The sequence below is a fragment of the Eleginops maclovinus genome, chromosome 14 (genome assembly GCF_036324505.1).
Source record: "Eleginops maclovinus isolate JMC-PN-2008 ecotype Puerto Natales chromosome 14, JC_Emac_rtc_rv5, whole genome shotgun sequence".
In the NCBI taxonomy this organism is placed as follows: domain Eukaryota; kingdom Metazoa; phylum Chordata; class Actinopteri; order Perciformes; family Eleginopidae; genus Eleginops; species Eleginops maclovinus.
Window position 1 is genome coordinate 14,574,671 of NC_086362.1, and position 25,736 is coordinate 14,600,406.

Below are 25,736 nucleotides of genomic sequence, written 5' to 3' on the forward strand. Positions count from 1 at the left end.
TTAAAAAGTGAATAGGTCATTTTTTTGATGGTTATCATTTCAATGTTATTTCAAGCAAAATGACCAGCATTAAAAACATTTCTGTTTTCTGTTTCATTAATCACGTTCTCTGGGACTTTTGCAAAACAAGACATTTTAAGACATCACATTAGGCCCTGGGAAAATGTGATGTGCTTTAATTCAGTAATTGGCAAAAAAAAATTGTCAAGTTATTGAGAAAAACAATTGGCAGACTATTCAATAAAGAGGAAGTTAGTTGCAGCTATGGCTGGGGGATATTGTCAAAATCTTTTTCAATATAGATATTGTCATCTTGAAAACAATATATAACTAAGGTTGTATGAAATAATCACTTGGTAGTTTCTGGAAAGTAATGTGTTTAAAGGGAACTTAACACGTAAAGTGAAATTCTAGAGAAAAAGTTCATATTTACACTACATACACTGACCATCCCAACATGCATGCACACAGTCGACAGATTATGAAAAGTAATAATTAGTATGTGTTTGTTACTATCAAAATCTGTGTCAATAACCAATTCCAGAATTTTTTTTGAGACCACTCCAAATTTAAATCTTTATCAATACGTGTATGGCAGCCACTCCGGTGTCTGTTGAATTTCCAAAAAGATAAAAATGGTCAGTAGTTTATAGAATACAATAAAAAAAAGAATCATTTAATTGAAAGACATACCTATAAATAATAAAACAAAAAAAGATAATAATGCTGAAGTGGTCTCTTAATTTTTTCGGGGGCTGTTTACCAGAAAAGCAATAAATCCAAGTTATATTTTAGGGGTTAGATGTGTCAAATGCATTTATTTTCTACTCAGGTTTTATGGCAACTGATATTCACTTGTTGACTGTTTTTAGCTGCAGGCTGAACTCCCAGGGCCGTGCAGTAAATACACCCTGATGTTTTAAAATGCTCTCTCAGCCAAGTGTTCCTGGCGAGTCGTTCTCCTGCTATGAACTGACTCTGGCTCTGTTTGACCCAAACAGGAGGAGTACCCAGACAGAGGGGAAATACAGCTCTCATCCAGCGACCTCCAACTGGTGCTGCAAGTGGAACGTAATCAGTGAGTACTCCTTCTCTCCAACCATCTCTTTAATTACCTCCTCTATCTTCTACCTGAGAAGAGGAATTAATTGTGCATCAGAGTGTTGAGCGGGGTGATAATAGAGGGGATAACAGAACGCTCTGCCTCTTCTCTCTCCGCTCCCTCATTGTTTTTTTTGTTACTGCAAGGTAACACAATGTTTCTACATCTTTAATCAATCAAAATACTTTATAAATCCCAGGGGGATATTAGGTTTTGTGACAGTTGTACCATATTAGAATAAATAAATACAAACATAGAGACCCTCTGAAGACTCAGGCTCATGGTGAAGACATGATGAAGCTCTTGGTACAATCCTTGTCAGCCCAAACATCCCGGATGCCATAAAGGAAATGTTAGAAATGTTCTTGATGTAAATGTCGCCCAAAGCCATTGATGGAAATCTTGTCGTCAGGCATATGCTGGTTCAGCCATGTCTCCATAAAGCACATTAAACCGCACTCCAGATAGCCTTCCTCCTTTGTCTCTCTTTTTCCTCCAGATTTCAGTGGGGATCTGTTGTTCCGACCAGCATGCTACCCAGCTTTAGCACTATTAGCTTCTCTTTGGTGCGAACAAAGCAGCAATGTTGTGGATGCAAAACAGCAACAACTCAATTTAGAAAAAAAAACTCTTTACAGAAAAGGTTATAGCTTACTCATTTCTCAAGTAACTAATAGAAGTTGTTAATCTTAAACTAACAAGTAAGATCAAATAAGAAGCTTTAGGCTGGAAATAGTAGAGATCTAGCAACAGGCTGCATGCACGGCTGGCGCATGAAAGAAGATCGTATGGGTGGCTTTAGGGGATGGGTGTGCGTGTGCTTATAGCAGGCAGTAGCAGCTTAATTTCCCTGAAGCAAAGAGGTTTGAGCTCTTGTATTTTTAAGGAATATGCTGAGAAAACTTTGTTGAGGTCAGCTGTCAATGTAATGTTCCATTAGGCACATTATGGGATGGTCACAGACTTGTCTATGCAATGAAAGCAAAGTTGTGGTTTTACAAAATGGAACTCAAAGCTTTTCATATTGGCCTGAAGATAGATGGATATGACAGGCTCTTGAATCATAGCTGTAGCACTTTGCCTCTTTGTGATGCAGGGAATGTGTGGGGCTAATCAGAATGAGTGCTGAGCTCCATGAAGGGCACGTGGAACAGGGTTCAAGGCCAGCAGAGGTTATGGTGTTCCTGTGATAACATCGTGTGGAGCTCCATCTGCTGCGTGCATCATTAGCCAGAGTCGTGCCGAAACTCCCAAAGGTGCATCACTTAACATGCTCTTGAAGCCCAGCAGTGGAGAGAACATGCCCCAACGCGTTCATAAAGGGGGTAATTCTTGACCAAATAGACCCTCCCTAGACGATACATACTAAAATGTTGTCCACAAATAATAATGAAGTGTATAAGTCAGGAGAGAAGCATATGTTAGCAGCGTGGTATATAACATCTAGAGAGATGTAACATTAAATTACACACATTTTTTTAATTGAACGAACATTTCTGGAGATACATTTTCAGAACATAACATGCCTACATGCTAACCTTGAGCTTTAGTTAAGGAGAAGCTTCATCATGTCTAAGAAAGATTATGGTTGCTTATACAGCTAGGGCTGGCTGATATGGAGAAAATAAGATGTCACATTTCTGACCAAATACCCAGATATTCGTATTCCAACAATATTGTCAGGTTGCCAAGTAGTCCTTTCTCCTTGGTGTTTCCCTTTTATTTTGGGCTATATAGGTTAGTGCATGTAAATGGTCTGCAAAGGATAAAATCCCTGTACTGGAGTATCTCTCCTACACACTCCCGCCTTAAATGCCTCAATTGGACATCTTTGTTTACTTCCGTAACCTAATGACATCACTGGGTAACACTCAAACTCTGTAAAATATAACATTTGATAAGGAACCCATCAGGTTCCATTGCCTAACCACTTCGTTTTTTTTTTGCTTGCTCATTTATTTTTGCTGATATTGGCCGATCAGTATTTTGCTCTTGTTGTTCACAGATTTTCCACTTAGTCAAAAGAATAAATCATTTATTTCCATTTAGACATAGGGCTCTGAGGTGTAGAGCTCTTCATAGAACTTCTTTAATGTCTCATTAATGTGTAATTGATCAGTGATTATGCCTCAAGCTGTCCGAGCAGATGGCAGATTCGTTTATGGTCTCTCTCTGCATATTTCCTCTGCCTCTACTTCATACTGGAAATATGATTCAGTCTGCAGAGCAACAGTTCCCATCCAGGTCAGAGGTCAGTTGAAGGAGGGAGATGGTGTTCACACTCAGTAGCATTTACTGGAGGGATAAGCAAACACACTGCATGCATAGGATCTCAGTTGCTTGGAAACAGATTGATGACTTGGAGTGAAGAGGAAAAAAAATGGAGGAGCCGACAGACAGTTAGGCAGGCGGACAGAAAAACAAGAAGCTCTGAGACAATGTGGCACTCTTGACAGACAGACGGGGGTGAATGACGGCGAGGTGACGCTGCATCGAGTCTGGGACAGGAAGCCTGTGCTTATTTTAAACCAGGCAAAGCACACGAGTCTGGTCTGGAGCAGCGAATGTAGGTCAGAGAAAGAGGGGACACATTCTGTTGGAGTTACTGGGAATATTACTGGGTTTATTTTATCTAACGGGCCTCTTCCACTGGGACAGGACTGGAACATGGCCAGTGTGTTTGAAGGCCAAGATCATTACTTTTGCACTTATGAGAGGAGGAAAAGAGGGCTGCTGTAATAAAACAAAGATATATGGTGTATTTAAACGAGATAAAATGATCTTGGAAAAGAGTGTTATGACACTAAAGCATTTTATTATAAAGATTAAAAATGATCTTGTTAAAAAAATAGTCTCTTTGTTTACAACAAAGCCCGTCATTAAAATGAGAAAGCATATTCTTATAATGATAAATGTGTCTCTTTATCACAAATAACCATCTGTTACAGAGAGAAAACATATTAGTCACAATAAAAGTAACTTATTAAATATAACAGCAATGCATTTTATATGACTTAATAATTATAATTTAGTGAGTGGGCTATACATTTTACAATATAAAAGTAAAATGTCAATGAAAATAAACTTAATGTGATTGAAAGAAAAACATATATAATAATAATAATTACAGTCGTTATATGGGCAAAGTTTACCATTAAAATAAAAAATGATGCCCATAAATATCTATCATAACATATGGTGGTTAGGAGAATAAATCCATGTTATAATGATGCTGATTGATGTGTATTTATAACTAAGCATTATATCATAAGGAGTTATACAATCACATGATTATGACCAAACGTGTGTAATGATAAGTTGGTACGGGTAAATATTTTTGATTATAACACAGAAAATAATAAATAATTACGAACAACATTTATTGTCTTTGTTATAAAGACAGTCAAGAATGTACATGTTGTAATTAATATCCCATAGAAATGTGTTTAGGTGTTTTTGAAATGACTGGTTTATCATTTATGGGCAGACAGTTTGGGATAAATAAAGTAGATCTTATCTTATCTTAACGCCTTTCAAGAACACAGTTTACTAAAGTGACATTCAAGCTGCATACAAACTGTCTTCTTCTTTTCTTTCTAACCTTGAGCCATACGCTTCTGTGATTTTCCTGTCTTCAGCAGCAGAATGGGAGAATCAAATCTGAAAAGTGCTAAATGAAAATGATTGACTGGTCTTACAGCGTGTGACTCCTTCACTTTGAGTAGTTTAAACAGACGTGAGTGAGGAGCAGGAGAGATGGATGGAATGAGAATGAGTTGGGAATGTGCCGTGGGGGGAGCTGACCTACACACAGATCCTGGGAATAGATTGTGTGTGTGTGTCTCATGGAATGCCAGCTGACGTAAGGCTGGACATGTCTGTGCTGGCTGAAGCACGCGGAGCGGACAGATGACATAGGATGTGCTGGCAGTCTGTCTGTGAATCACTTGTTCGGCCACCCTTTTGCTGGCCCCCCTCCCAACTGATGTAATGAGTAACACACAAAAACAATCTCACATGCTAGCTGGGAACTGTGTTTACAACATTTACTTGGTCAAGAAACAACTTGACTTTTGAGCAGTGGGGCCTGAGGAAAAAGAGGACACTTGGACATCTACAGTTCCATAACAAGTCATTACCCAATATGCTGATGATCAAATGACATCACATAAAAGGGCCCTTATCTGATTTGTGGATTTTCCTCTCCTGTAATATGTTCTAGCTTTTTTAGTACATGTAAATGGTTGAGACACTACATACTGATATACACCTGAACATCAGCAGGAGAGGACTCTTTAAAGTAGATACACTACATACTGATATACACCTGAACATCAGCAGGAGAGGACTCTTTAAAGTAGAGACACTACATACTGATATACACCTGAACGTCAGCAGGAGAGGACTCTTTAAAGTAGAGACGCTACATAGTGATATACACCTGAACATCAGCAGGAGAGGACTCTTTAAAGTAGAGACGCTACATACTGATATACAGCTGAACGTCAGCAGGAGAGGACTCTTTAAAGTAGAGACGCTACATAGTGATATACACCTGAACATCAGCAGGAGAGGACTCTTTAAAGTAGAGACGCTACATACTGATATACATCTGAACATCAGCAGGAGAGGACTCTTTAAAGTAGAGACGCTACATACTGATATACAGCTGAACGTCAGCAGGAGAGGACTCTTTAAAGTAGAGACGCTACATAGTGATATACACCTGAACATCAGCATGAGAGGACTCTTTAAAGTAGAGACGCTACATACTGATATACACCTGAACATCAGCAGGAGAGGACTCTTTAAAGTAGAGACACTACATACTGATATACACCTGAACATCAGCAGGAGAGGACTCTTTAAAGTAGAGACGCTACATACTGATATACACCTGAACGTCAGCAGGAGAGGACTCTTTAAAGTAGAGACGCTACATAGTGATATACACCTGAACATCAGCAGGAGAGGACTCTTTAAAGTAGAGACGCTACATACTGATATACAACTGAACGTCAGCAGGAGAGGACTCTTTAAAGTAGAGACGCTACATACTGATATACACCTGAACATCAGCAGGAGAGGACTCTTTAAAGTAGAGACACTACATACTGATATACACCTGAACATCAGCAGGAGAGGACTCTTTAAAGTAGAGACGCTACATACTGATATACACCTGAACGTCAGCAGGAGAGGACTCTTTAAAGTAGAGACGCTACATAGTGATATACACCTGAACATCAGCAGGAGAGGACTCTTTAAAGTAGAGACGCTGCATACTGATATACACCTGAACATCAGCAGGAGAGGACTCTTTAAAGTAGAGACGCTACATACTGATATACACCTGAACATCAGCAGGAGAGGACTCTTTAAAGTAGAGACGCTACATACTGATATACACTTGAGAATGAGCTGAAGGCCCCTTTAAGATACAAACTGAATCTAAATGGACCTTATGATGAGTTTTGTCTTGTTTTCAAGACTTTAATTTCTTTTTAAAATACGTTTATTTGAATCAGTAGTGAAACTAATTCTGTTTCTCATTACACTGACAATCTTAGTTTTTGGGGAAATTTGGCAATCATATGGATGAAAAATCTCAGTTACTTTGCATCTATTCAATTAAACCATAAAAAATAGCCAATTAAATAGAGTTAGCTAACTAAACACACTGACGGGAAAAACTGCTGCTCAGCTCCAAATGCTCTGGAGGTGCTGGTTAAGATGTTGTCGACTAATACAGATGTGATAGAGTTATTCAGATATTTCTTTACTGACTGCAGGCGATAGTGGTTGGTGGTACACCTGCAGCGTCATACGTCCGATTATTACTAGCATCTTTGGCTCTCTTTATATGCATAAAAAAAGGAGCCACGTTTTCCAATCAAAATTAAACATACTACCTTTTTACATAAGTATAATCCACATATCCCTGAGAGCACGGATGCAGGTTGGACGCTATCTGCAGCTGTAGAGAGGGGACAACATGTTTAAAAGAGTTGATGTTGCAGCTGCACACTGGATCAAACCCTGAGGTATATTCTTCCATCAATTACTTTTTTCATGGAAAGCAATTTCCTCAACCGCTAGAACATAATCTTATAATAGCAAAACTAATTCTTTTACCGAGAAAATGAAACTGCCTTCTAGGGAAAAAAATGTAACAAAAAGAAAATGTGTTTAGAAATTGAACTGGCACCGTTTCAATTTTTTAAAATTAAATCAAGAAAAGCTTCTTCACCTTAGAGATGAAAAAAACCTGACTTTTGCTAATGTTACACTTAACTGTTTACAAAGTCACATGTGTTTGTGTAGAAACATGTATTTTCTAAGAATAATGATATATTTTAATATGAATAGAATCACAACAGTTGGCCATATCATTCACTTAGTGTGCAGGCGGTGCTCAGCAGCTTTATCTTCTGGCCTCGGTGTATCTCAGACAGCTCAGGGTGTCGGCATTGCACTTAAGGAGCATATTTAATTTTAATTGCAAATTTTCTCTTCAAGGTTCTCAGATGAAGTGTAAGCTCTCTGTATGTTAATGAAAGCTTTGATTGCACTGCCACAGCGGGATGATATGTAATGAAATGGGCGATACATGCCATCTATTGTACATACTGATGAGGCAGACGCGTGCAGACGCGTCCGCTTGAGCTAAACGTTTTGTTGTGCTCCAGACGGCACACATGACAAGGTGTTAATAAGCACCGGAGTCCTCTGAGAATCGGACTTCACAAAGATAAATTTAGAGGGAGCGGCACTTCTTAAGCTCTCTCCTGGCAATGGCTTTTGATTATCCCGCTTCCTTCATCGACTCTTCCCCAGGCACTCATTTGTCTGAACTTGGATGCGGCCCCACGGTGTCTCCACTTTAATTCTGGTTCAAATCAATAATGAGCTTTGTTCTGTTAATCTGCTCTAATCCAGTTTGGGATGGTGATGATTGGCAGCTCGGTGTCCTCCTGTTTTTGCAAGGGGAAAATCCTAAAGAAAAGCACTTTGACGAGCTGCTTCAGCTGAAAGGAGTACGGGAGTGATGGGAGAGAGGAGGGGGGGGGGGGATATGTGTGTGTTGGGGAAGGGGGGGGAGGGGGTTACGTGTGAGTCAGTACCAGGAAAATGAATTGACCTTCAAAGTCTTTAAGGAGTGTGGGAACTTCGGAGAAAGTGCAGAGAGTTGAAGAAGCTCAAAGTAAAGCGAATAAACCCTCAGTGAAAGTTAGTCCTGGAGGTCAAGGAGTGCACGGAGAGAGGAAGAATGAGACAGGAATCATCTGCTGGTGTTTGGAGGATGTTAGCCTTGGCCTGCCAGACGTTTATACTCTGCAGACTTTCGGGTCTGGCTAGTGCTTAGGAAGTCCTGTTAGAGCAGCTGCGCAGCCTTGAAACATCATATATTTACTTCTCATTTCTGCATGGTCACTTCTGCAGAAAATCACAGTCTTTCTGACATGTGATACATGTACGGTACGGACCCTGATCACCAGTGTGTGTGTCCCCAAAGACAGGGTAGCCTCATCTGTCAAAGTGTGACCTTCTGCAGCTGAACGTCTGAGACGGACCCCGACCAAGGCTCAACCCTGCAGGGTTCTGTTGCCATCTCTCATTTCACTTCACGCCTAAAGTCAAGGATGACTGATGGCCAGCACCAATCACATAACACACACCTTTTCCACGTCCTCCTTCAGCAAACTCAGGCACCCTAATACAACTTCATACAGTGAGAAGAACATTGAAATTCCTTAAAATGTGTATATTTAAGCTTCAAGAGAATACCCACACCGTATTTTTGTCCCTTTGTTGCCCTTAAAATGACGCTGAATGTTATTTGACCTCAGATTTAAAAAGCTCTGAGTCAGTTGACATCTCTTTATTTGAATTTTCAGATGACACAATATCCTTCCATGGCATTTTCCAAATGTACTCTCTCTACAAGTCTTGTTCAATTTGAGAAACATGCAAATAATTTTGCTGGCAGCTTGCTGGCCCTCCCTTGAACTCCCCAAATAGACTGGCCTTTGTAGTGTTAATATTTGGTCACTGAATGTTTGATTTCAATGCAATTTGAACCTTCTCCTCAGTGCTGATTCTACTAATTTGGATATCAGTCCAACTAATCAGTCCAGCTGCTTTATGGCCCTGTGGAATAGTATTCAAACTGCCCAAGCAAAGAACCCAGTGGATATGAAAATGATAATAAAAGTCTCATTTGCAGTGGTTACAAATAACTCTAGTTCCATCAGCTCGGAGTTCGGTACCTTTCTCCATGTTTCTGTCCTACCATTTCTTCTTTGTTTCGATTCATGTGAGCGCTGCAGCAGTTTTAGTCCCGCCCAAAATTCTCTAAGCCAATACTGATCAACATCCCTCCCTTCCTGTGACCCACGGTTTGTCTGAATTACTTTTCAGAGCCAGTGAGCAACGGACTATCAAAATAATAATAATATACCGTCCTGCAGATACCAAAGGGACTATTGTGATTAAAAACCGGGGTCTCCAGTCAACCAGGAACTTTAATCAACTTAGCCATATATATATACATATATCATATATTATATATACAGTGGGGCAAAAAAGTATTTAGTCAGCCATCAATTGTGCAAGTTCTCCCATTTAAAAAGATGAGAGAGGCCTGTAATTTTCATCATAGGTATACCTCAACTATGAGAGACAGAATGAGGGGAAAAAATCCAGAAAATCACATTGTAGGATTTTTAATGAATTTATTTTCAAATGATTGTGGAAAATAAGTATTTGGTCAATAACAAAAGTTCATCTCAATACTTTGTTATATACCCTTTGTTGGCAACGACAGAGGTCAAACGTTTTCTGTAAGTCTTCACAAGGTTTTCACACACGGTTGCTGGTATTTTGGCCCATTCCTCCATGAAGATCTCCTCTAAAGCACTGATGTTTTGGGGCTGTCGCTGGGCAACACGGACTTTTCAACTCCCTCCAAGATTTTCTATGGGGTTGAGATCTGGAGACTGGCTAGGCCACTCCAGGACCTTGAAATGCTTCTTACGAAGCCACTCCTTCGTTGCCCTGGCGGTGTGTTTGGGATCATTGTCATGCTGAAAGACCCAGCCACGCTTCATCTTCAGTGCCCTTGTTGATGGAAGGAGGTTTTCACTCAAAATCTCACGATACATGGCCCCATTCATTCTTTCCTTTACACGGATCAGTCGTCCTGGTCCCTTTGCAGAAAAACAGCCCCAAAGCAGGATGTTTCCACCCCCATGCTTCACAGTAGGTATGGTGTTCTTTGGATGCAACTCTGCATTCTTTCTCCTCCAAACACGACGAGTTGAGTTTTTACCAAAAAGTTCTATTTTGGTTTCATCTGACCATATGACATTCTCCCAATCCTCTTCTGGATCATCCAAATGCCCTCTAGCAAACTTCAGACGGGCCTGGACATGTACTGGCTTAAGCAGGGGGACACGTCTGGAACTGCAGGATTTAAGTCCCTGGCGGCGTAGTGTGTTACTGATGGTAGCCTCTGTTACTTTGGTCCCAGCTCTCTGCAGGTCATTCACTAGGTCCCCCGTGTGGTTCTGGGATTTTTGCTCACCGTTCTTGTGATCATTTTGACCCCACGGGGTGAGATCTTGCGTGGAGCCCCAGATGGAGGGAGATTAGCAGTGGTCTTGTATGTCTTCCATTTTCTAATAATTGCTCCCACAGTTGATTTCTTCACACCAAGCTGCTTACCTATTGCAGATTCAGTTTTCCCAGCCTGGTGCAGGTCTACAATTTTGTCTCTGGTCTCCTTTGACAGCTCTTTGGTCTTGGACATAGTGGAGTTTAGAGTATGACTGTTTGAGGTTGTGGACAGGTGTCTTTTATACTGATAACGAGTTCAAAAAGGTGCCATTAATACAGGTAACGAGTGGAGGACAGAGGTGCCTCTTAAAGAAGAAGTTACAGGTCTGTGAGAGCCAGAAAACTTGCTTGTTTGTAGGTGACCAAATACTTATTTTACTGAGGAATTTATAATTAATTCTTTAAAAATCCTACAATGTGATTTCCTGGATTTTTTTTTCTCATTCTGTCTCTCATAGTTGAAGTGTACCTATGATGAAAATTACAGGCCTCTCTCATCTTTTTAAATGGGAGAACTTGCACAATTGGTGGCTGACTAAATACTTTTTTGCCCCACTGTATGTATATATATATATATACATACATATATACATATATACATATATATATTATATATGTATATATATGGTTACGGTTCCATTCATCACAATGCCGCTCAAGCAATCTTCACAGCATCTCTTATACTTGTTGTCCCCAGATAAAAAAAATGTCTTTTGAGAAGCCTGCATTCTCCTGAGGTAAATGTATTGTATTTCAGGCAGTATACACATTGATATACACCTATGTACTGTATAATACCAATGGCAAACAAAGAACATATTTTTGCCCTGGGCAATCGTCAATTTAACCTTGCTGCTTTGACAGAGAGCTGTTCGCACACTTCACAGATGGCTGATAGGCCATGGACAGGCCTCGGGGACAATCCGAGCCAGTGGGACAAACAGGAAGGTTCCTGGTTGTCCTGGTCAAAGAATGTGACCTTGAAATGTTGTCAGGTTGAGTTGAGCTGTGAGGGCGCCTGCTAGGTCGCCATGGCTGCCTGTCCTCAACCCATTTGATCATTATGTTTAGTTTAATATGGAAAGATGCCATATCATATGTTCTGATTAGTCTGAAGTTTCAGAATTTTGTATGGACATACATTGGGCAAATACATAGCCCCTTAGCTCATCTGGAATAGCAGGTGGCCCAGGTACAAAGGCTGTGTTATGTTTGGTGTAGAATTGCTCGTTTACACATATAGTGGACAACGATCAACGTTAGCATCTCAAATATCGCTCTCTTTAGATGCAGATCTCAAACGTTCTTTACTGGCTAGTTGCTGACTTTGTCTGTCTGCTGTTTGGTGCCGAGCAGGTATAAAATATAAGTTGAAGGATAAGTTGTTTCCCTGATGAGGATGGAGTTTGCTAGCCTCAAACCAAAACTATGAGCTAAAGAGTAGGGGTGGGTATCGTTAAGGTTTTAACAGTACTACTACTCCGATCCTGCTTATCGATCCAGTACTTTAAATGTATTTTTATCGGTTCTTTTGTAATTTTTTAAAGGGTAAAAATACATTGGAAAACATTTTCAATGCAAGACTTAATTGTAACAGACTTGATTGTTGTTCTACTTTTACTTAAGTACAAGATCTGAGTACTTCTCCCACCTCACTCATAACAGGGGCTGTTGTGTAGTAGAAGAATGATCAAAGCAGTTCTGAATGAACGGAATGCAGCAGTTTACAAAGAAACGGTGGTTGTAATGGAAACATGTGCTCAACATCTGGTATTCTTTTTTTCTAACTTGAAAACACAGAGAGTTGCACTTCAAAATAAAAGCATTTCCTATCAAGGATACAAACAATGAAATCAAACAAGTTACAACAGAGGCTACAGAGCTACGAGTCTCCCACTGAATATGATGCCTTTTGGCTAGATATTTGGCCAGATAGCTTGTGTCTCCGCGAGCTGCCCCGCCTCTCGCACACAAAGACAGAGATCGCTCTTCTGGAGTGAAGAGGGAGAATAATATGATATTGCAAGTTTAAAAAACGTAGTTTGTTTGATAAAATGTGCAAGATAACTTTTATGTAGCAATAATATGGATCTATTTTATATATTTTTTGAATTTCTCCAGTACCAATAACAAAACCGATCATTTCAGAGCTTATAATGCCACGGTCTTTAAGCTGCATTCACTTTATACACAATTTGCTTGTGAAGTTTGCAGAGCCTTGCGGTTAAAGCAGCTGCTAATGTTTTGTTTCTATAGCTTGCGCCGCTTGGCACAGCTTTCATCTGATTGGTGGTGTGTCAAAAGGTCAGTGCAAACAGGGTCAAAGTTTAAATAATTTGAACTTTGAGAGCTCAAAGACAATTTTGAGTGTTGCACGACGCCGAGGTATGCGCTTCTGCGTAGTCCAGCCGCTGTTTGACAATGTGTCATGTTAGAATCGGATGATGAAACCGTCTTTATGGGTCACATGCATGCACACAGCAGAGCACAGGGAAATTTGTCCTCTGCATTTACCTAGAAGCAGTGTGCAGCTATTGTGCAGCGCCTGGGGAGCAATGGGGAGGGGGGATTGGAGGTATCTCCAATATGGGCACCACAGCAGGGCCCATATTTCAAGTCAGTTTGGGGACTTGAACCGGCGACCCAACGTTTCCCAGTCCACTGACTGTGCCACTGCTGATGTGCTCGTGTGAATGCAACTTTAAAAGTTCAGTAGAGCTGAGAGGAACTGTGTTGTTGTCATAATTATCTGTGCATTTCAGCAACATCTTTGTGTCTATTGTTAATACAAAATATTGATTCTTGCAGTTTTAATAAATAATTCTGAATTGGTTTCATACACACCAAGGCATGATATAAGAAATCATTAAGCACTCTGCCACTTGCTTCCTGTCTAGCAGTCACGTGTTTCTTTGATTGAATTAGGTCATCTGCTGTATTGTTTAATCGCGGCCCCTCATAGGGCCCCAGATGCTATCCTTGTTTATCCAGATGTCTCTCAAAGAACCACGCAGGGCCGCATACTTACATTAACTGCAGCCATTTCTCTTTTTTCCAGGGGCCATTATCTTGGCTTAACTCTGTCTCAGACCCAGCAACACTATAATTACGATTACATTATTTATATTCGTCGTACAGTGCACAATAAAAGGCCTAGCAGTGTTTTGGTGTTGCTACGGGAAACAGTACCTGAAACCTGGCTGCTATCATGTTTTTGTCTTATCACCACTGTTCCCACTCCCGGCAACACTCGGCCCTTCTCACAGTGTAATGAATGTCCTCTCTCAGCCCCCCCGTGTTTGTCTTTGAGGCTCAGCACAAAATGCTCAATTAAAAACATTTTTTTTGTTTTGGCCTCATTAGGCATTGAACCATTTTTCTTTTGCTTACTATTCCTGTCTGCCAGCTATTGCAGAGCACAAATTTTTGGGGGGGTTTAATTAAATATGGGTCATGGTAGGTATGGCACGTGTTGGCATCGTTTATTATAAAAGAGGCTGGCTTGGGGGATAGTGTGTGTTTGTGCTCTAAAAAGAGAGGGCAATGGTTCACACACATCTCCATATCCGGCAGCCAGTAGGAAACTCAAAGAGTGTAGTCAGTCAGCACAGGGATTTTTTTGTAAAGCAGTTTGGACTGGGTATGTGTGAGTAATGATGGGTAAATAAAAGGACTGGAGGGGGAGAAAAGGGACAAAGGTGATTAGCAAGAGTTGGCTTAACGTCTGTGAAAGGCTGTGCTAAAGAGAAGTATGTCTCCCCTCAGTTGGCCATTTGGTGACTCTCTTCGTCTTACTTCTTCACCCCCCCCTCCACCTCCCCCCTCCATGTTATTGGCACATTTATCCCTGCCAACTCTTGGCAGTAGTTTATTGTAGACATAACTGACAGCTGACCGGGCTGTCGGGCTTGTTGTGTTGTTTCAGCTCACCAATAAATACTTTCTACAACAGAGCTGAACGACATTAAGGAGTGCAGTCAGAGTGAAGCATTGACCCGGGTTAGTGTATCACAAATCTGCACATTATTGCTGATTTCCCTATAGAGCCTTGTGACTGTCACCTGCATTTAAACAGGACTAGAACTCATGCCTCCTGGAATTGGTTGTGTGTCATGTTGTATAGGTCGACATCGTCTGCTGGTGATCGACTTTACAGTATCTACATTTTAACAAATATCTGACACTGAAAAAACTGAGACTAGTTTAATGGATTATGTCAACAAATTCCACATAACTGTATTAGGTTAGTTGAAAGAATACTATCAAGTTAATATTTTTTTATTCAAACTTGATATTATTGCTTTTAACTAACCTACATACAGTTTAGTGAAATCTGTTGACAATTGACATAATAAATGTAATTAAAGTCAACGATTTAGTTTTTCAGTGCAGTTTTATGATTTACTGAACAATATTGAAGACTGAGAGCTGGAAGAAACTGAGAGACTTTCTTCTATGCAGACTGACTAATTGTCACATGAAGGCAGTAAAAAAACACGCTGTCTTGTCCTTCCAATTGGAAGACATTTCAACTAAAATACCCCACCGATTTATCCTTTCTTTCATTACAACTTCAAAATTGAGAATGTGATGCACAGCTTCCTGTTCTGCAAATTCAATGGGGAAGCGAAACTGGTAACCTAACAAGTAACGAGTTCCAATATACAGTGCTCAGAGTAAATGAGTACACCCTCTTTGAAAAGTAACATTTTAAACATTATCTCAATGAACACAAAAACAATTTCTAAAATATTGACTAGACTAAGTTTTATATAACATCTGTTTAACGTATAACATGAAAGTAAGGTTAATAATATAATGGCATGTATGGCATCGCAAAGGTGAGGAAGACAAAGAAACATGCATGGTGCCTACAGGGAAACATGGGGGTGGCAGTGTCCTTATGTGGGGTGGCATGAGTGCTGCTGGTGTCGGGGAGCTGCGTTTCATTGATGGCATCATGAATTCACAGATGCACTGCTCTATACTGAAAGAGAAGATGCTACCATCACTCCGTGCCCTTGGTCGTCATGCTCTTTTTCAACATGACAATGATCCTAAACACACATCTAAGGCCCCTGTTGGATTTCTGAAGAAGAACAGGGTAAAAGTGATTCAGTGGCCAAGTATGTCTCCTGATCTGAACCCAATTGAACACCTATGGTGAATTCTGAAGAGACAAGTTGAGCATCACTCTCCATCCAGCATCCGGTAACTAAGACTACTTTAATATAATACAAAGACGAATTATTGGAATAAATACATTGCCAAAGAAATCAGCCTCTCAGAGATAAAACAAAAGCATTGAAATCACGATTAAAGTAACTGACAAATATCACAATCTGCCAACAGATAATCACCAAAGGTACAGTGTAAATCAAGGACGTCATCTGAGCTTGACTTTATTCAACATTTATAGTCGACAGGAACCTCTCTGCAGTGGCCTGCACCACCTGGGCTCACTTCAGGGGACAAAAGACTCCTATATCCAGACAACCTTGTCATAGTGTCCCCTGCAAGAAAATCACTGCCACAAAGTCTGGTAAACTCTGTATACTTACAAAGTAATCTTAACTTTAGTAATATCAAAGTTGTGGAGTTTTTATCGCATTATATGTTTTTTTTAGCAAGGTTTTAATACATTTTCTTAATAGTGCTTGATGATGATGATGGTGTACAGCCACAACATCATGGCATTAGCCTAATACTGTATCCTGCCAGAGGAACAGGAATTGAGCTAAATTATTATGACAAAATAGCTATTTGAAACTAAGAGCCATGTCAGTGATGCCACAAGTCTTACCAATGCACTGCAAGATGGATAATAATATATAAAGTCTAATGGTACAACCCTAATGTGCTTTAAAACGAGTTATGGGTTATAAAGAAAATGATATTTAGAAAGTATGGCTACTCCAAAACCCATTTTCAAAAACCATTGCCTTACTTCTTTCCAACCCGAAATCCCTAAGGCCTGAACAGGACACAGCAGGAAAAGGAAAAAAACTGTCCTCTCCCCGCAGCGGTAATCTGCTGGGCCAAAGCAGACCATCAAATGCCGTCAACCATCCCTGAAAAGTAGAATTAACTTCTAAAATGGAGAAATAAGAAAACACTTTGAAAGATAGGCAAAAAGAGCCGGAGAAGGCACCACCCACACAAGAGATGTCATTTCAAAACATAACTCTTGCAAAACATGGTGTATTGTCCAAGTTTGAAATTGTTTTAATGTCTGTTGTTAAGTTGAGCTTGGACAAAGCTCTACAATAATACTTTTTAAATTATTATTTTTTTGGTAATTGTCTGAGTGTGTGATTTCAAAACAAACTTAGGGTGAACTATGTATGCGCTTGATGTGTGCTGTGTAGATGCCACATAAACATGTTATACAGTCACTTATCCAGTAGTAAAAAGCCATTACAACTGACTCTACTCATAAAAAGAACTCACTTTTAGGGATTGGTTCAGGCGAGAAGTCCATCTATAGACAGTTGGGTCTATAACACTGTCAACATGCAGTGGGGATTTTTTGGACACTGTGTGGTTTGGCGCAGAGCATTGCAGTGAAACCAGTCACTTAAGTTGCATTTCTATAGTTACCTCCCTTGCTAGCTTTGGCAGCTACTACATACAGCTGTCATCTGATTGGTTGCAGGTTGAAAGGTCGGTTGACGAGGTCAAAGTTGAAATAATTTGAACTTTTAGTGCAGCGCTCGGCAACAATTTTGAGCGGTGCACAGCTTAGAAAAATGTACTGGAGACAGATCATTTAAGTGACCATAATGACACACATACTACAATACAACTGTCAGTAAATATTTTATGTTTGAAACAGATAACAACATTAAAAAAAGAGAAAAAGTGCTTTGAGTGAAGCCTTCAACAGCAGCACGAAAATACCATCTTTTATATCTTCATAAACTACTTCAATGTATTTTCACATGAACACACTTGTTGCTCAATGACATTCTACACACAGTTACGTAGTTCTTTTTCATTGGCACTAAATCATATGATATTTTGAGGTTTAATGGTTAGAGTGTCTTCGCCTATCACGGCTAAAGATGACTTTTGCACAGGTTTCATAAACCGCCTCAGGGTCTGTGGTTACCCTGATTCTTGCTGAGGCGTTGGCACTCCTTAACCACAGCGACACAGCTGCTGTGTTTCAGAGAAGTGAGGCATCACTCTGAGCAGAAACATTAAAGATGTTGTTCTAGCACATGCTAGAGAGCGCGTTGACACATCCTGCATCTCAGCATCAAGGCACATTCGAAGACTACAGCAGCTCAACAGCAAGTGCAGTCGGTTTGTGACGAGAGCAGCACCCTTCAGCTTTCAGTTCTCACTTCCTTTATGCCTTCACAGCATGGTTTCATGCTCTACTGGAAACATCAGTTCCTGTTTCAGACTTCTGTCATGAAATGTGTTGAAAAGTGCAATTCCTAATGTAGTCAGTCATTAGGTGTTTATTAGAGCCTCAACAAATAGCTGATTAATCCGTTTGTCATTTTTCAGCAAATGCTCTCTAGGAAACTGACTTCTTTTCTTTCTGAATAAAGAAAACATTTCGATTTGAACTGTTAGCAAATTATGGATGTCACTTTAGTTTCTGGTCAAATTTATGAGCTTATTGTCCGTGGGTTTATTTTTTAACTTTGCAAAGAGGCAGGCTGGCTTTGTTTCCCTGCTTCCAGTGTTTATGCTTATCTAATCTAACCAGATATGTATTGAACACACAGATTGACGTTGATCTCAAGACTAAGGTTTTAGTTTTTTCTACTTTTTTTAACCAATATAGTCTTACATATTTGGTTTTGTGGAGCTTTGTCTAATGACATGTTTTATCTGATTGTGATTGAAGTGAGCCATTCTTTCCTGTTTGGACTGAAAGTGAAAACCACTCCTCCCTTGGGTGTATTTTCAGGCTGCGTTCTCAGTTTTCCTACAAAGGTCATGCATCTCAAATTTCAACATATTTGGAGCAAAACATCAGTGCATGTTAACCAGTTAACTGAAAACTCAACGACACAATGTCTCGGCAGTCAAAAAGTGTGAATATAGACATTCGCATGTTTCAACTGCAGAGCTTTTTCATTTTGCCATTTCATTCTCCCATCCCTCCTCAACGGTGGACTGCTGTCAGGACTGGAATGAAACTTATGATAAATGTTCTTTCTATCTGTGAGAAAGTGTATTATTTGGGAAAGTGTACAATAAATGAAAAACAGCTTTTCTCTACACTCTCTATGCCAAGTATAGAATGGTGTCATCACTGGAACCAGCCCTTTTTTCAGTCCACTGTGTAGCTTTGTTTATCAGTTGCGAAGCCTGGACACTGAGGCGGATGATCTTTTTTATCTGAGGCAGTCACAAGCAAACAAACAATTCCCTTATTCCCCCTTAACTCACGAGCAACGAGCCACTCTCTGGTTATCTTTCTTAATTTGTACAGTTTAAGATAGTCAGGAAACGGGGTGAAAACAACGAATGAAATGAAGACCTGGGGTCGGATTTGATCCGGTCTTACCTCGGTAAGGACTCAACCTTGGTACAATGAGCATGTAGTGAGCATGTTGGAACATCTATTTGAACTAGAGGACAGCCGTTGCCATTTTATAATGTTTACCCTTTCTTCAACAGCTGATCCACATCGTACTTTCTTTAACCTGAGTATTTTCTGCCCTCAAGAAGAAGTATAGGAAAATAAGAGGTCTTTAGCCTTTGGACTTTTGGTAGAAGGAGTTCTATTTGGTTTTAATTATCTGTATTTGATCAAGAGAGTTGGGTCAGTATGTCTTGTACCTCTGTACAGCAATGAACCCCATGCCTTGTATGGACTTTCTGAGGCCCAGTTCATATCCGTTTTGACACTCCCAACAGACTTCTGCAGCCATGTTGAGGAGCAGTGGTGAATGGACACAAGTCAAAAAGACCTGCAAGCCAGGAAAAAAAGGCCCTATCCCTTCTGGAGTAGAGAACATTACAAGTGGACATGGAAGGTTTCAACAGATTTGGAACCGCTTTCTTAACTTTCCAGAACAAGACAGAAGATCTCCCCCCTCCTATCCGTAAAGTCATATTATGGGCTGACCTAACTACCTTACTCGCTTAAATGGTTATTCGGCCTTTTAAGCTTGAAAAGTTGTCAAAATGATCGACCCTGTGATATCGCTTAGCTTTTTCAGAGTGAAAACACCATTGTAAGTCTCTTTATTATTCACCACTACACTCTTAATTCAACTTCATCCAGCCCTTTAACGCTTTGTGCTGCTGCACGCACATAAAATAAAATAGTAGCTGCCCACACCATCAGTACATCTCAGACCTACCGCTTTGCTCTTGCCGTTCCTCTTAAAATACGACCATTTATTTACCATTTATGAACATTGTGGCTGCTTGTTCTGTACTTTATATTTCTTGTTATTTCTATCCATCCAATGTCTCTCCCTCCTACTCTCTCTCAATATGTTGACACTTAAAAGCAAACACTTTCACTCCAATGTCAGTTTCGTAATGTCTTTATATTTTTCATAGTATCACAGCCCCTTTGCGCTGCATGTTTTGATGTTATTTTTGTTTGAGTGAGCCTTTCTCAGCTTCCTTGTGGGGCTTTTACAGTCAGTAGCAGCATCACATGTTTTTCAGTTTGTATGTGTACCTTATTTAATCTTGTTACGGCTAGAACTGGATTGTATTATAGTAGAATTGATGGCATGAGGCCGAGGTTGTGATAAGGTTGAACCCTGATGTTCTTTAAGTAGTCAAGCCTCATTGTTATAGCTAAAAATGTTGACCCTTATAATCTTGGGTTACTGGAGACTGGGTCTGTGGTGTCAGTCATGAATGTTTAACTGATTTTCCTCTACATTTATGGGTGAACCAGAAAATGTAGCCTCATCCCTGGGAGATCAAATTGGATGCAATCCAAGACATCATATTTCTCCATCCTTTAAATCAGTTTCTCTATGGTGCTATAAAGAGTGTCAGTGAGCAACCACACATCAAGAAGGAAGGCGTTCTCTCCCTCTGGTTTCTGGCTGTATTCATGAAAAAGAAAATAAGCGCATTTTGACACCTTGAAAAAAAAAAACAACCTTCAGGCCAAAGCCAAGCTACATTAATAATGTCTTTAACTTCAACAACAGTATTTGAGTAAACCTCCAGAAAGCTTCTATGTGAGAACAATACGCCTCAAACACTTACTGTATTTAATATTCAACATGTGATAGTTCCATTCAGCAACTCACTACAATAATGAATAGTTCTACTTCAATGCATCTATTCTCCTATTCTGGTATTCCCTGTTTTCAATTAGTCCTAGCAGCCCTGAGCATGCCTGAATAAGACCTTTTCAGAGAGCATAAGTTTTCATGTGATGTTTGTTTGGACATCTTTAATACTGGTTGCATTTCCCTTTGTGTGCTCATGAATGGTAGATGTATTTGGCCCTGTCTCGGGCATATCTGCAGTATGTGTAATGTTCCAGCAATCCTTTCGCTTTCACATGAGAACACAGTGAGTAAGCTCCCAAGCGCAACTACCTTTTATTAGAGCAAATAATAGGAATACTTGGCTAACACTAGCTAGCATTAGCTACAATAAGCTACTAAACAATTATCCAGCTTGGGATTAATAAAGCATCCATCCATCCATCCGTGAATCATCCATCAATCATCCATCAATCAATTATCAGTCAATCCTCCATCCATCAATAATCCATCCATCCATCCATCCATCCATCCATCCATCTGTCATTCATCCATCAATCGATCATCCATCCATCCAGCAATCATCCCTCCATCCATCCATCAATCATCCATCCATCCATCCATCCATCATCCATCCATCCATCTGTCATTCATCCATCAATCGATCATCCATCCAGCCAGCAATCATCCCTCCATCCATCCATCAATCATCCATCCATCCATCCATCAATCATCCATCCATCCATCATCCATCCATCCATCAATCATCCACCCATCCATAATTCATCAATCAATCAATCATCCATCATTCATCCATCCATCAATCATCCATTCATCCAGCCATCGTCCGTCCATCCATCAATCAATCATCCATCCATCCATCCATCCATCCATCTATTCATTCATCCATCAATCATCCATCCATCAATCATCCATCCATCTATCCATCCATCCATCCATCCATCCATCCATCCATCCATCATCTGTCATCCATCATCCATCCATCAGTCAATCATCCATCAATCATCCATCCATCCATCCATTCATCCATCTATCCATCCATCCATCAATTATCCATCTATCCATCCATCCATCCATCAATTATCCATCCATCAATTATCCATCCATCCATCCATCTATTCATCCATCCATCAATTATCCATCCATCAATCATCCATCCATCCATCAATCCTCCATCTATATTAGCATAATTTTCAAAGCCTATCTGCCTCTACTGAAGGTCTGATTCACAAAGATACTAAAATGACATTACAGCACACACTTTTGGTTTCTGAGTTTAATTTGCCATTTTTAACGTCTGATTTCAAATATCAAATATGGCAAAGTATAATTGTTGCTTTTGCACTGAAACAGATAACGTAGAACCGTGAGCAAGGAGGCTTTTATTGCAAATTTGAAATTACAGAGAAATTCTATTTGGAATTATTATTTTATTTGTAAGAAAATTATGTTGATATATATTTTAATATGAGCCACTCACCTTGGGTTCCAGAAAGTATTTCTTTTAATTATGTCCTCACACTGTGCAGAACCCTGTTGTTGTTGTTGTTGTTGTTGTTGTTGTTGTTGTTGTTTTTGTAGTTGGAGGACAGTTATTCTTTTCTTGAAGGATCCCATAGAAACAGCACCTGACTTCCATGTGGGAGATATCTGAGGCAACATGTTTGTAGGACATCTGAGAACATCTGAGAAACAGTCCGTAGATTGCTTGCTCACGAAGCTCTGACAGTAACATACCTTCTTTCACTCATCTATCACTTGTATTTGCTTTTCCTCTCCCCTCCCCATGTGGTTTCTCCTATAGCTTGTTTAACCAGGATATATGAGCTTTGCTTACCAATCAGAAGCTGAAGGAGAAAAGATCATTTGTATAAAAACACACTACCTCTGCAGTACGTATACACACACACGGCTAGCTGTTTATCCTCTCGGCATGCTCATTAGAGCACATTTTATCAGCACACCAAAGCCAGGCTGTCTGTCTGCTCTCCCTCTGCTGTGGAAAGAGCCCATTACTTCTCTTCTAGGAAGCAGCTCAACGGTTTGACCCCAGCTCCACTGAGGGGCTTTTTAACTATGCCATGAGAGAGAGAAAAGGCAGGGTGTGTTGGTGTAATTATTCAGTATCAGTGCTGCTGATGACTTCTTCCATATCCACTGATATATTTTATTTCTTTCTGTTAGCACAGAATGTTTATTCATTATAATGCAAACTATTCACAAATGTATCAGGACTAAAAAATAAGAAAAAAGTTGTATTCACATTTCGGCAAACAAACATAACAAACACATCATGCTATCATAATTAACCTCATAGAGAGTGTTCCAAAACAAGAGAAAAAAATAAAGAAGGAAAGAAAAGATTTCAGTTTTGACTACATTTACCCCAAAATAAGTGTATAATCTTATCAATTTAGTCGTAAAAAGAAGAAATAACTGACCATAAAAAATCTTTCCATAGCGTTTTCATTATTTTTTTCTATCGAGTGCACTTAACCTGTCAAGACGAAGTCATAATGGTTTGTCCCTTCTAAAAGAATAAGCAGGTAACATGTTACATTGCATAATCTCTATAAAATAAAAATGAATTCTAATCAAGCCCGCTTTATCTTTGTTATAGCTTCATCAGGGATTGCTTCTATACTATAATGTGTTTGGTCTATGTTTAATTAATGTTCAAAGTAATTCGGTATAAATCTGTTACAGGTTAGTGATTTCCATTTTGGACAATCTCAAAACATTTGTGTGTGATTACTGTTGACTACAGTTCAGCATTCAACACCATTGTGCCCTCCAAGCTCATCATTAAGCTCAGGGACCTTGGGCTCAACAGCGCCCTCTGTGACTGGATCCTGAGCTTCCTGACGGGCAGATCCCAGGCAGTGTGGATGGGGAACATCACATCCTCCACCTTGACCCTCAACACCGGAGCCCCTCAGGGTTGTGTGCTCAGCCCTCTCCTCTACTCCCTGTTCACGCACGACTGCGTGGCCACACACAGCTCCAACACCATCATCAAGTTTGCTGACGACACGACCGTCATCGACCTGATCACAGACGGCGACGAGACGGCGTACAGAGAGGAGGTCAGAGCCCTGACATCTTGATGCCAGGACAAAAACCTCCATCTCAACGTCAGCAAACCAAAGGAGCTGATTGTCGACTACAGGAAGAGGCAGAGAGAGGCACACACACCCATCACCATCGACGGGACTCCTGTAGAGAGAGTCAGCAGCTTCAGGTTCCTCGGGGTAAACATCAGTGAGGACCTGACATGGACACATCACACCAGGGTCATATCCAAGACGGCTCGACAGCGGCTCTTCTTCCTCCGCAGGCTGCGGAAGTTCAACATGGACTCCAGGATACTCTGCAACTTCTACAGGTGCACCATCGAGAGTATCCTGACTGGCTGCATCACCGCCTGGTATGGCAGTTGCACCGCCCTCAACCGTAAGACTCTACAGAGGGTGGTGAAAACTGCTCAGCACATCACCAGGACGGAGCTGCCATCCATGGAGGACCTCTACACCCAGCGGTGTAGGAAGAAGGCCGGTAGGATATTAAAGGACCCCCATCACCCCAGCAACAATCTGTTCTGTCTGCTGCCGTCTGGCAGACGGTACCGCAGCGTCCGGACCAAGACCACCAGACTCAGAGACAGTTTTATACCACAGGCTATAAGACTGCTGAACTCCTGAGCTGTGTGAATGTCTACTCACATCTGTTTATAGTACACACATACATGTGTATATATATATATATATATATATATATATATATATATATATATATATACATCTGCCATACATATCTGTTTATAGTACACATATCTATATATTAGGGATGCACCGATACATCGGTGAGACATCGGCATCGGCCGATGTTAGTCCTATTTACCACCATCGGCACATCGGTAAAATAAGGAGACATCACCGATGGGAGTCGCCGATGTTTATGTTTTGCTACGTGACCGGGAGAAGTCGCATTAGCGTCGTTGTTGTTAAATCTGACGGACCAAATCTGAAGTCAGGGCATAATTTTAAAGGATTAGAACAGTGACTGTAGGTCTGCGGTAACTTTCAAGTCATTCGGAGGGGGGGGGGGTCTCCTCTCCTCTCCTCTGTGAGGAGTCGCTGCTGCATGCTGCGCATGCTGCAGGACTTCTGCCCGTGTACCGGGTGTCTGGAGGATCGGTAAATTAAATCCATCATTCAGTGTTCTTGGGAGGCCGTCGTTTATATTTGTGACTTTGTTATACCTGCTGCTACTCCCGTTAACTTCCAGAAACGTACTATCGCTCGCTCAACCTCTCTCGCGCTTACACATGCACACACGTATCCCCCACTCTCTCTCTTAAAGGGATAGGCTGCCTTAGTCTGCATTGTGCTACCATTACAGGTTACATAGTAAAACATCGGGCATCGGTATCGGCAAAAATGTTATTCTTAACATCGGTATCGGCCGACATTTTTGCAATCGGTGCATCCCTACTATACATAATACACATCTGCCATATACATCTGTTATACGTAATATATGCATTTGTCCATACCTCCTCATTCAACAGTGTAAAGTATTTAAATACTCTCAATGTATTCCACATATGTATATATTTCACATCCTCAAATCTTTATTGTTGTTATTGTAAATATTCTTCTCTCTTTTTGCACTATTTTATTTATCTTATTTGCACCATGTATGTTGAGTTGTTGGAGGAGCATGGGTTGTTCCATATACGTTGTATATGCTGTGCATATGACCAATAAAACCTTGAAACCTTG

At 40.4% G+C, this 25,736-nt stretch overlaps 1 protein-coding gene across 1 annotated transcript in view; it reads left to right on the top strand.

The window, feature by feature from the left end:
- Window positions 1-25,736, top strand: part of adam19a (ADAM metallopeptidase domain 19a) — a 191,074-nt gene that overhangs the window by 90,828 nt on the left and 74,510 nt on the right. Inside the window, exon 3 of the mRNA XM_063900790.1 lies at window positions 1,002-1,078. Coding sequence (XP_063756860.1) covers window positions 1,002-1,078 — 77 coding nt within the window. The remainder of the gene's footprint in view (window positions 1-1,001; window positions 1,079-25,736) is intronic.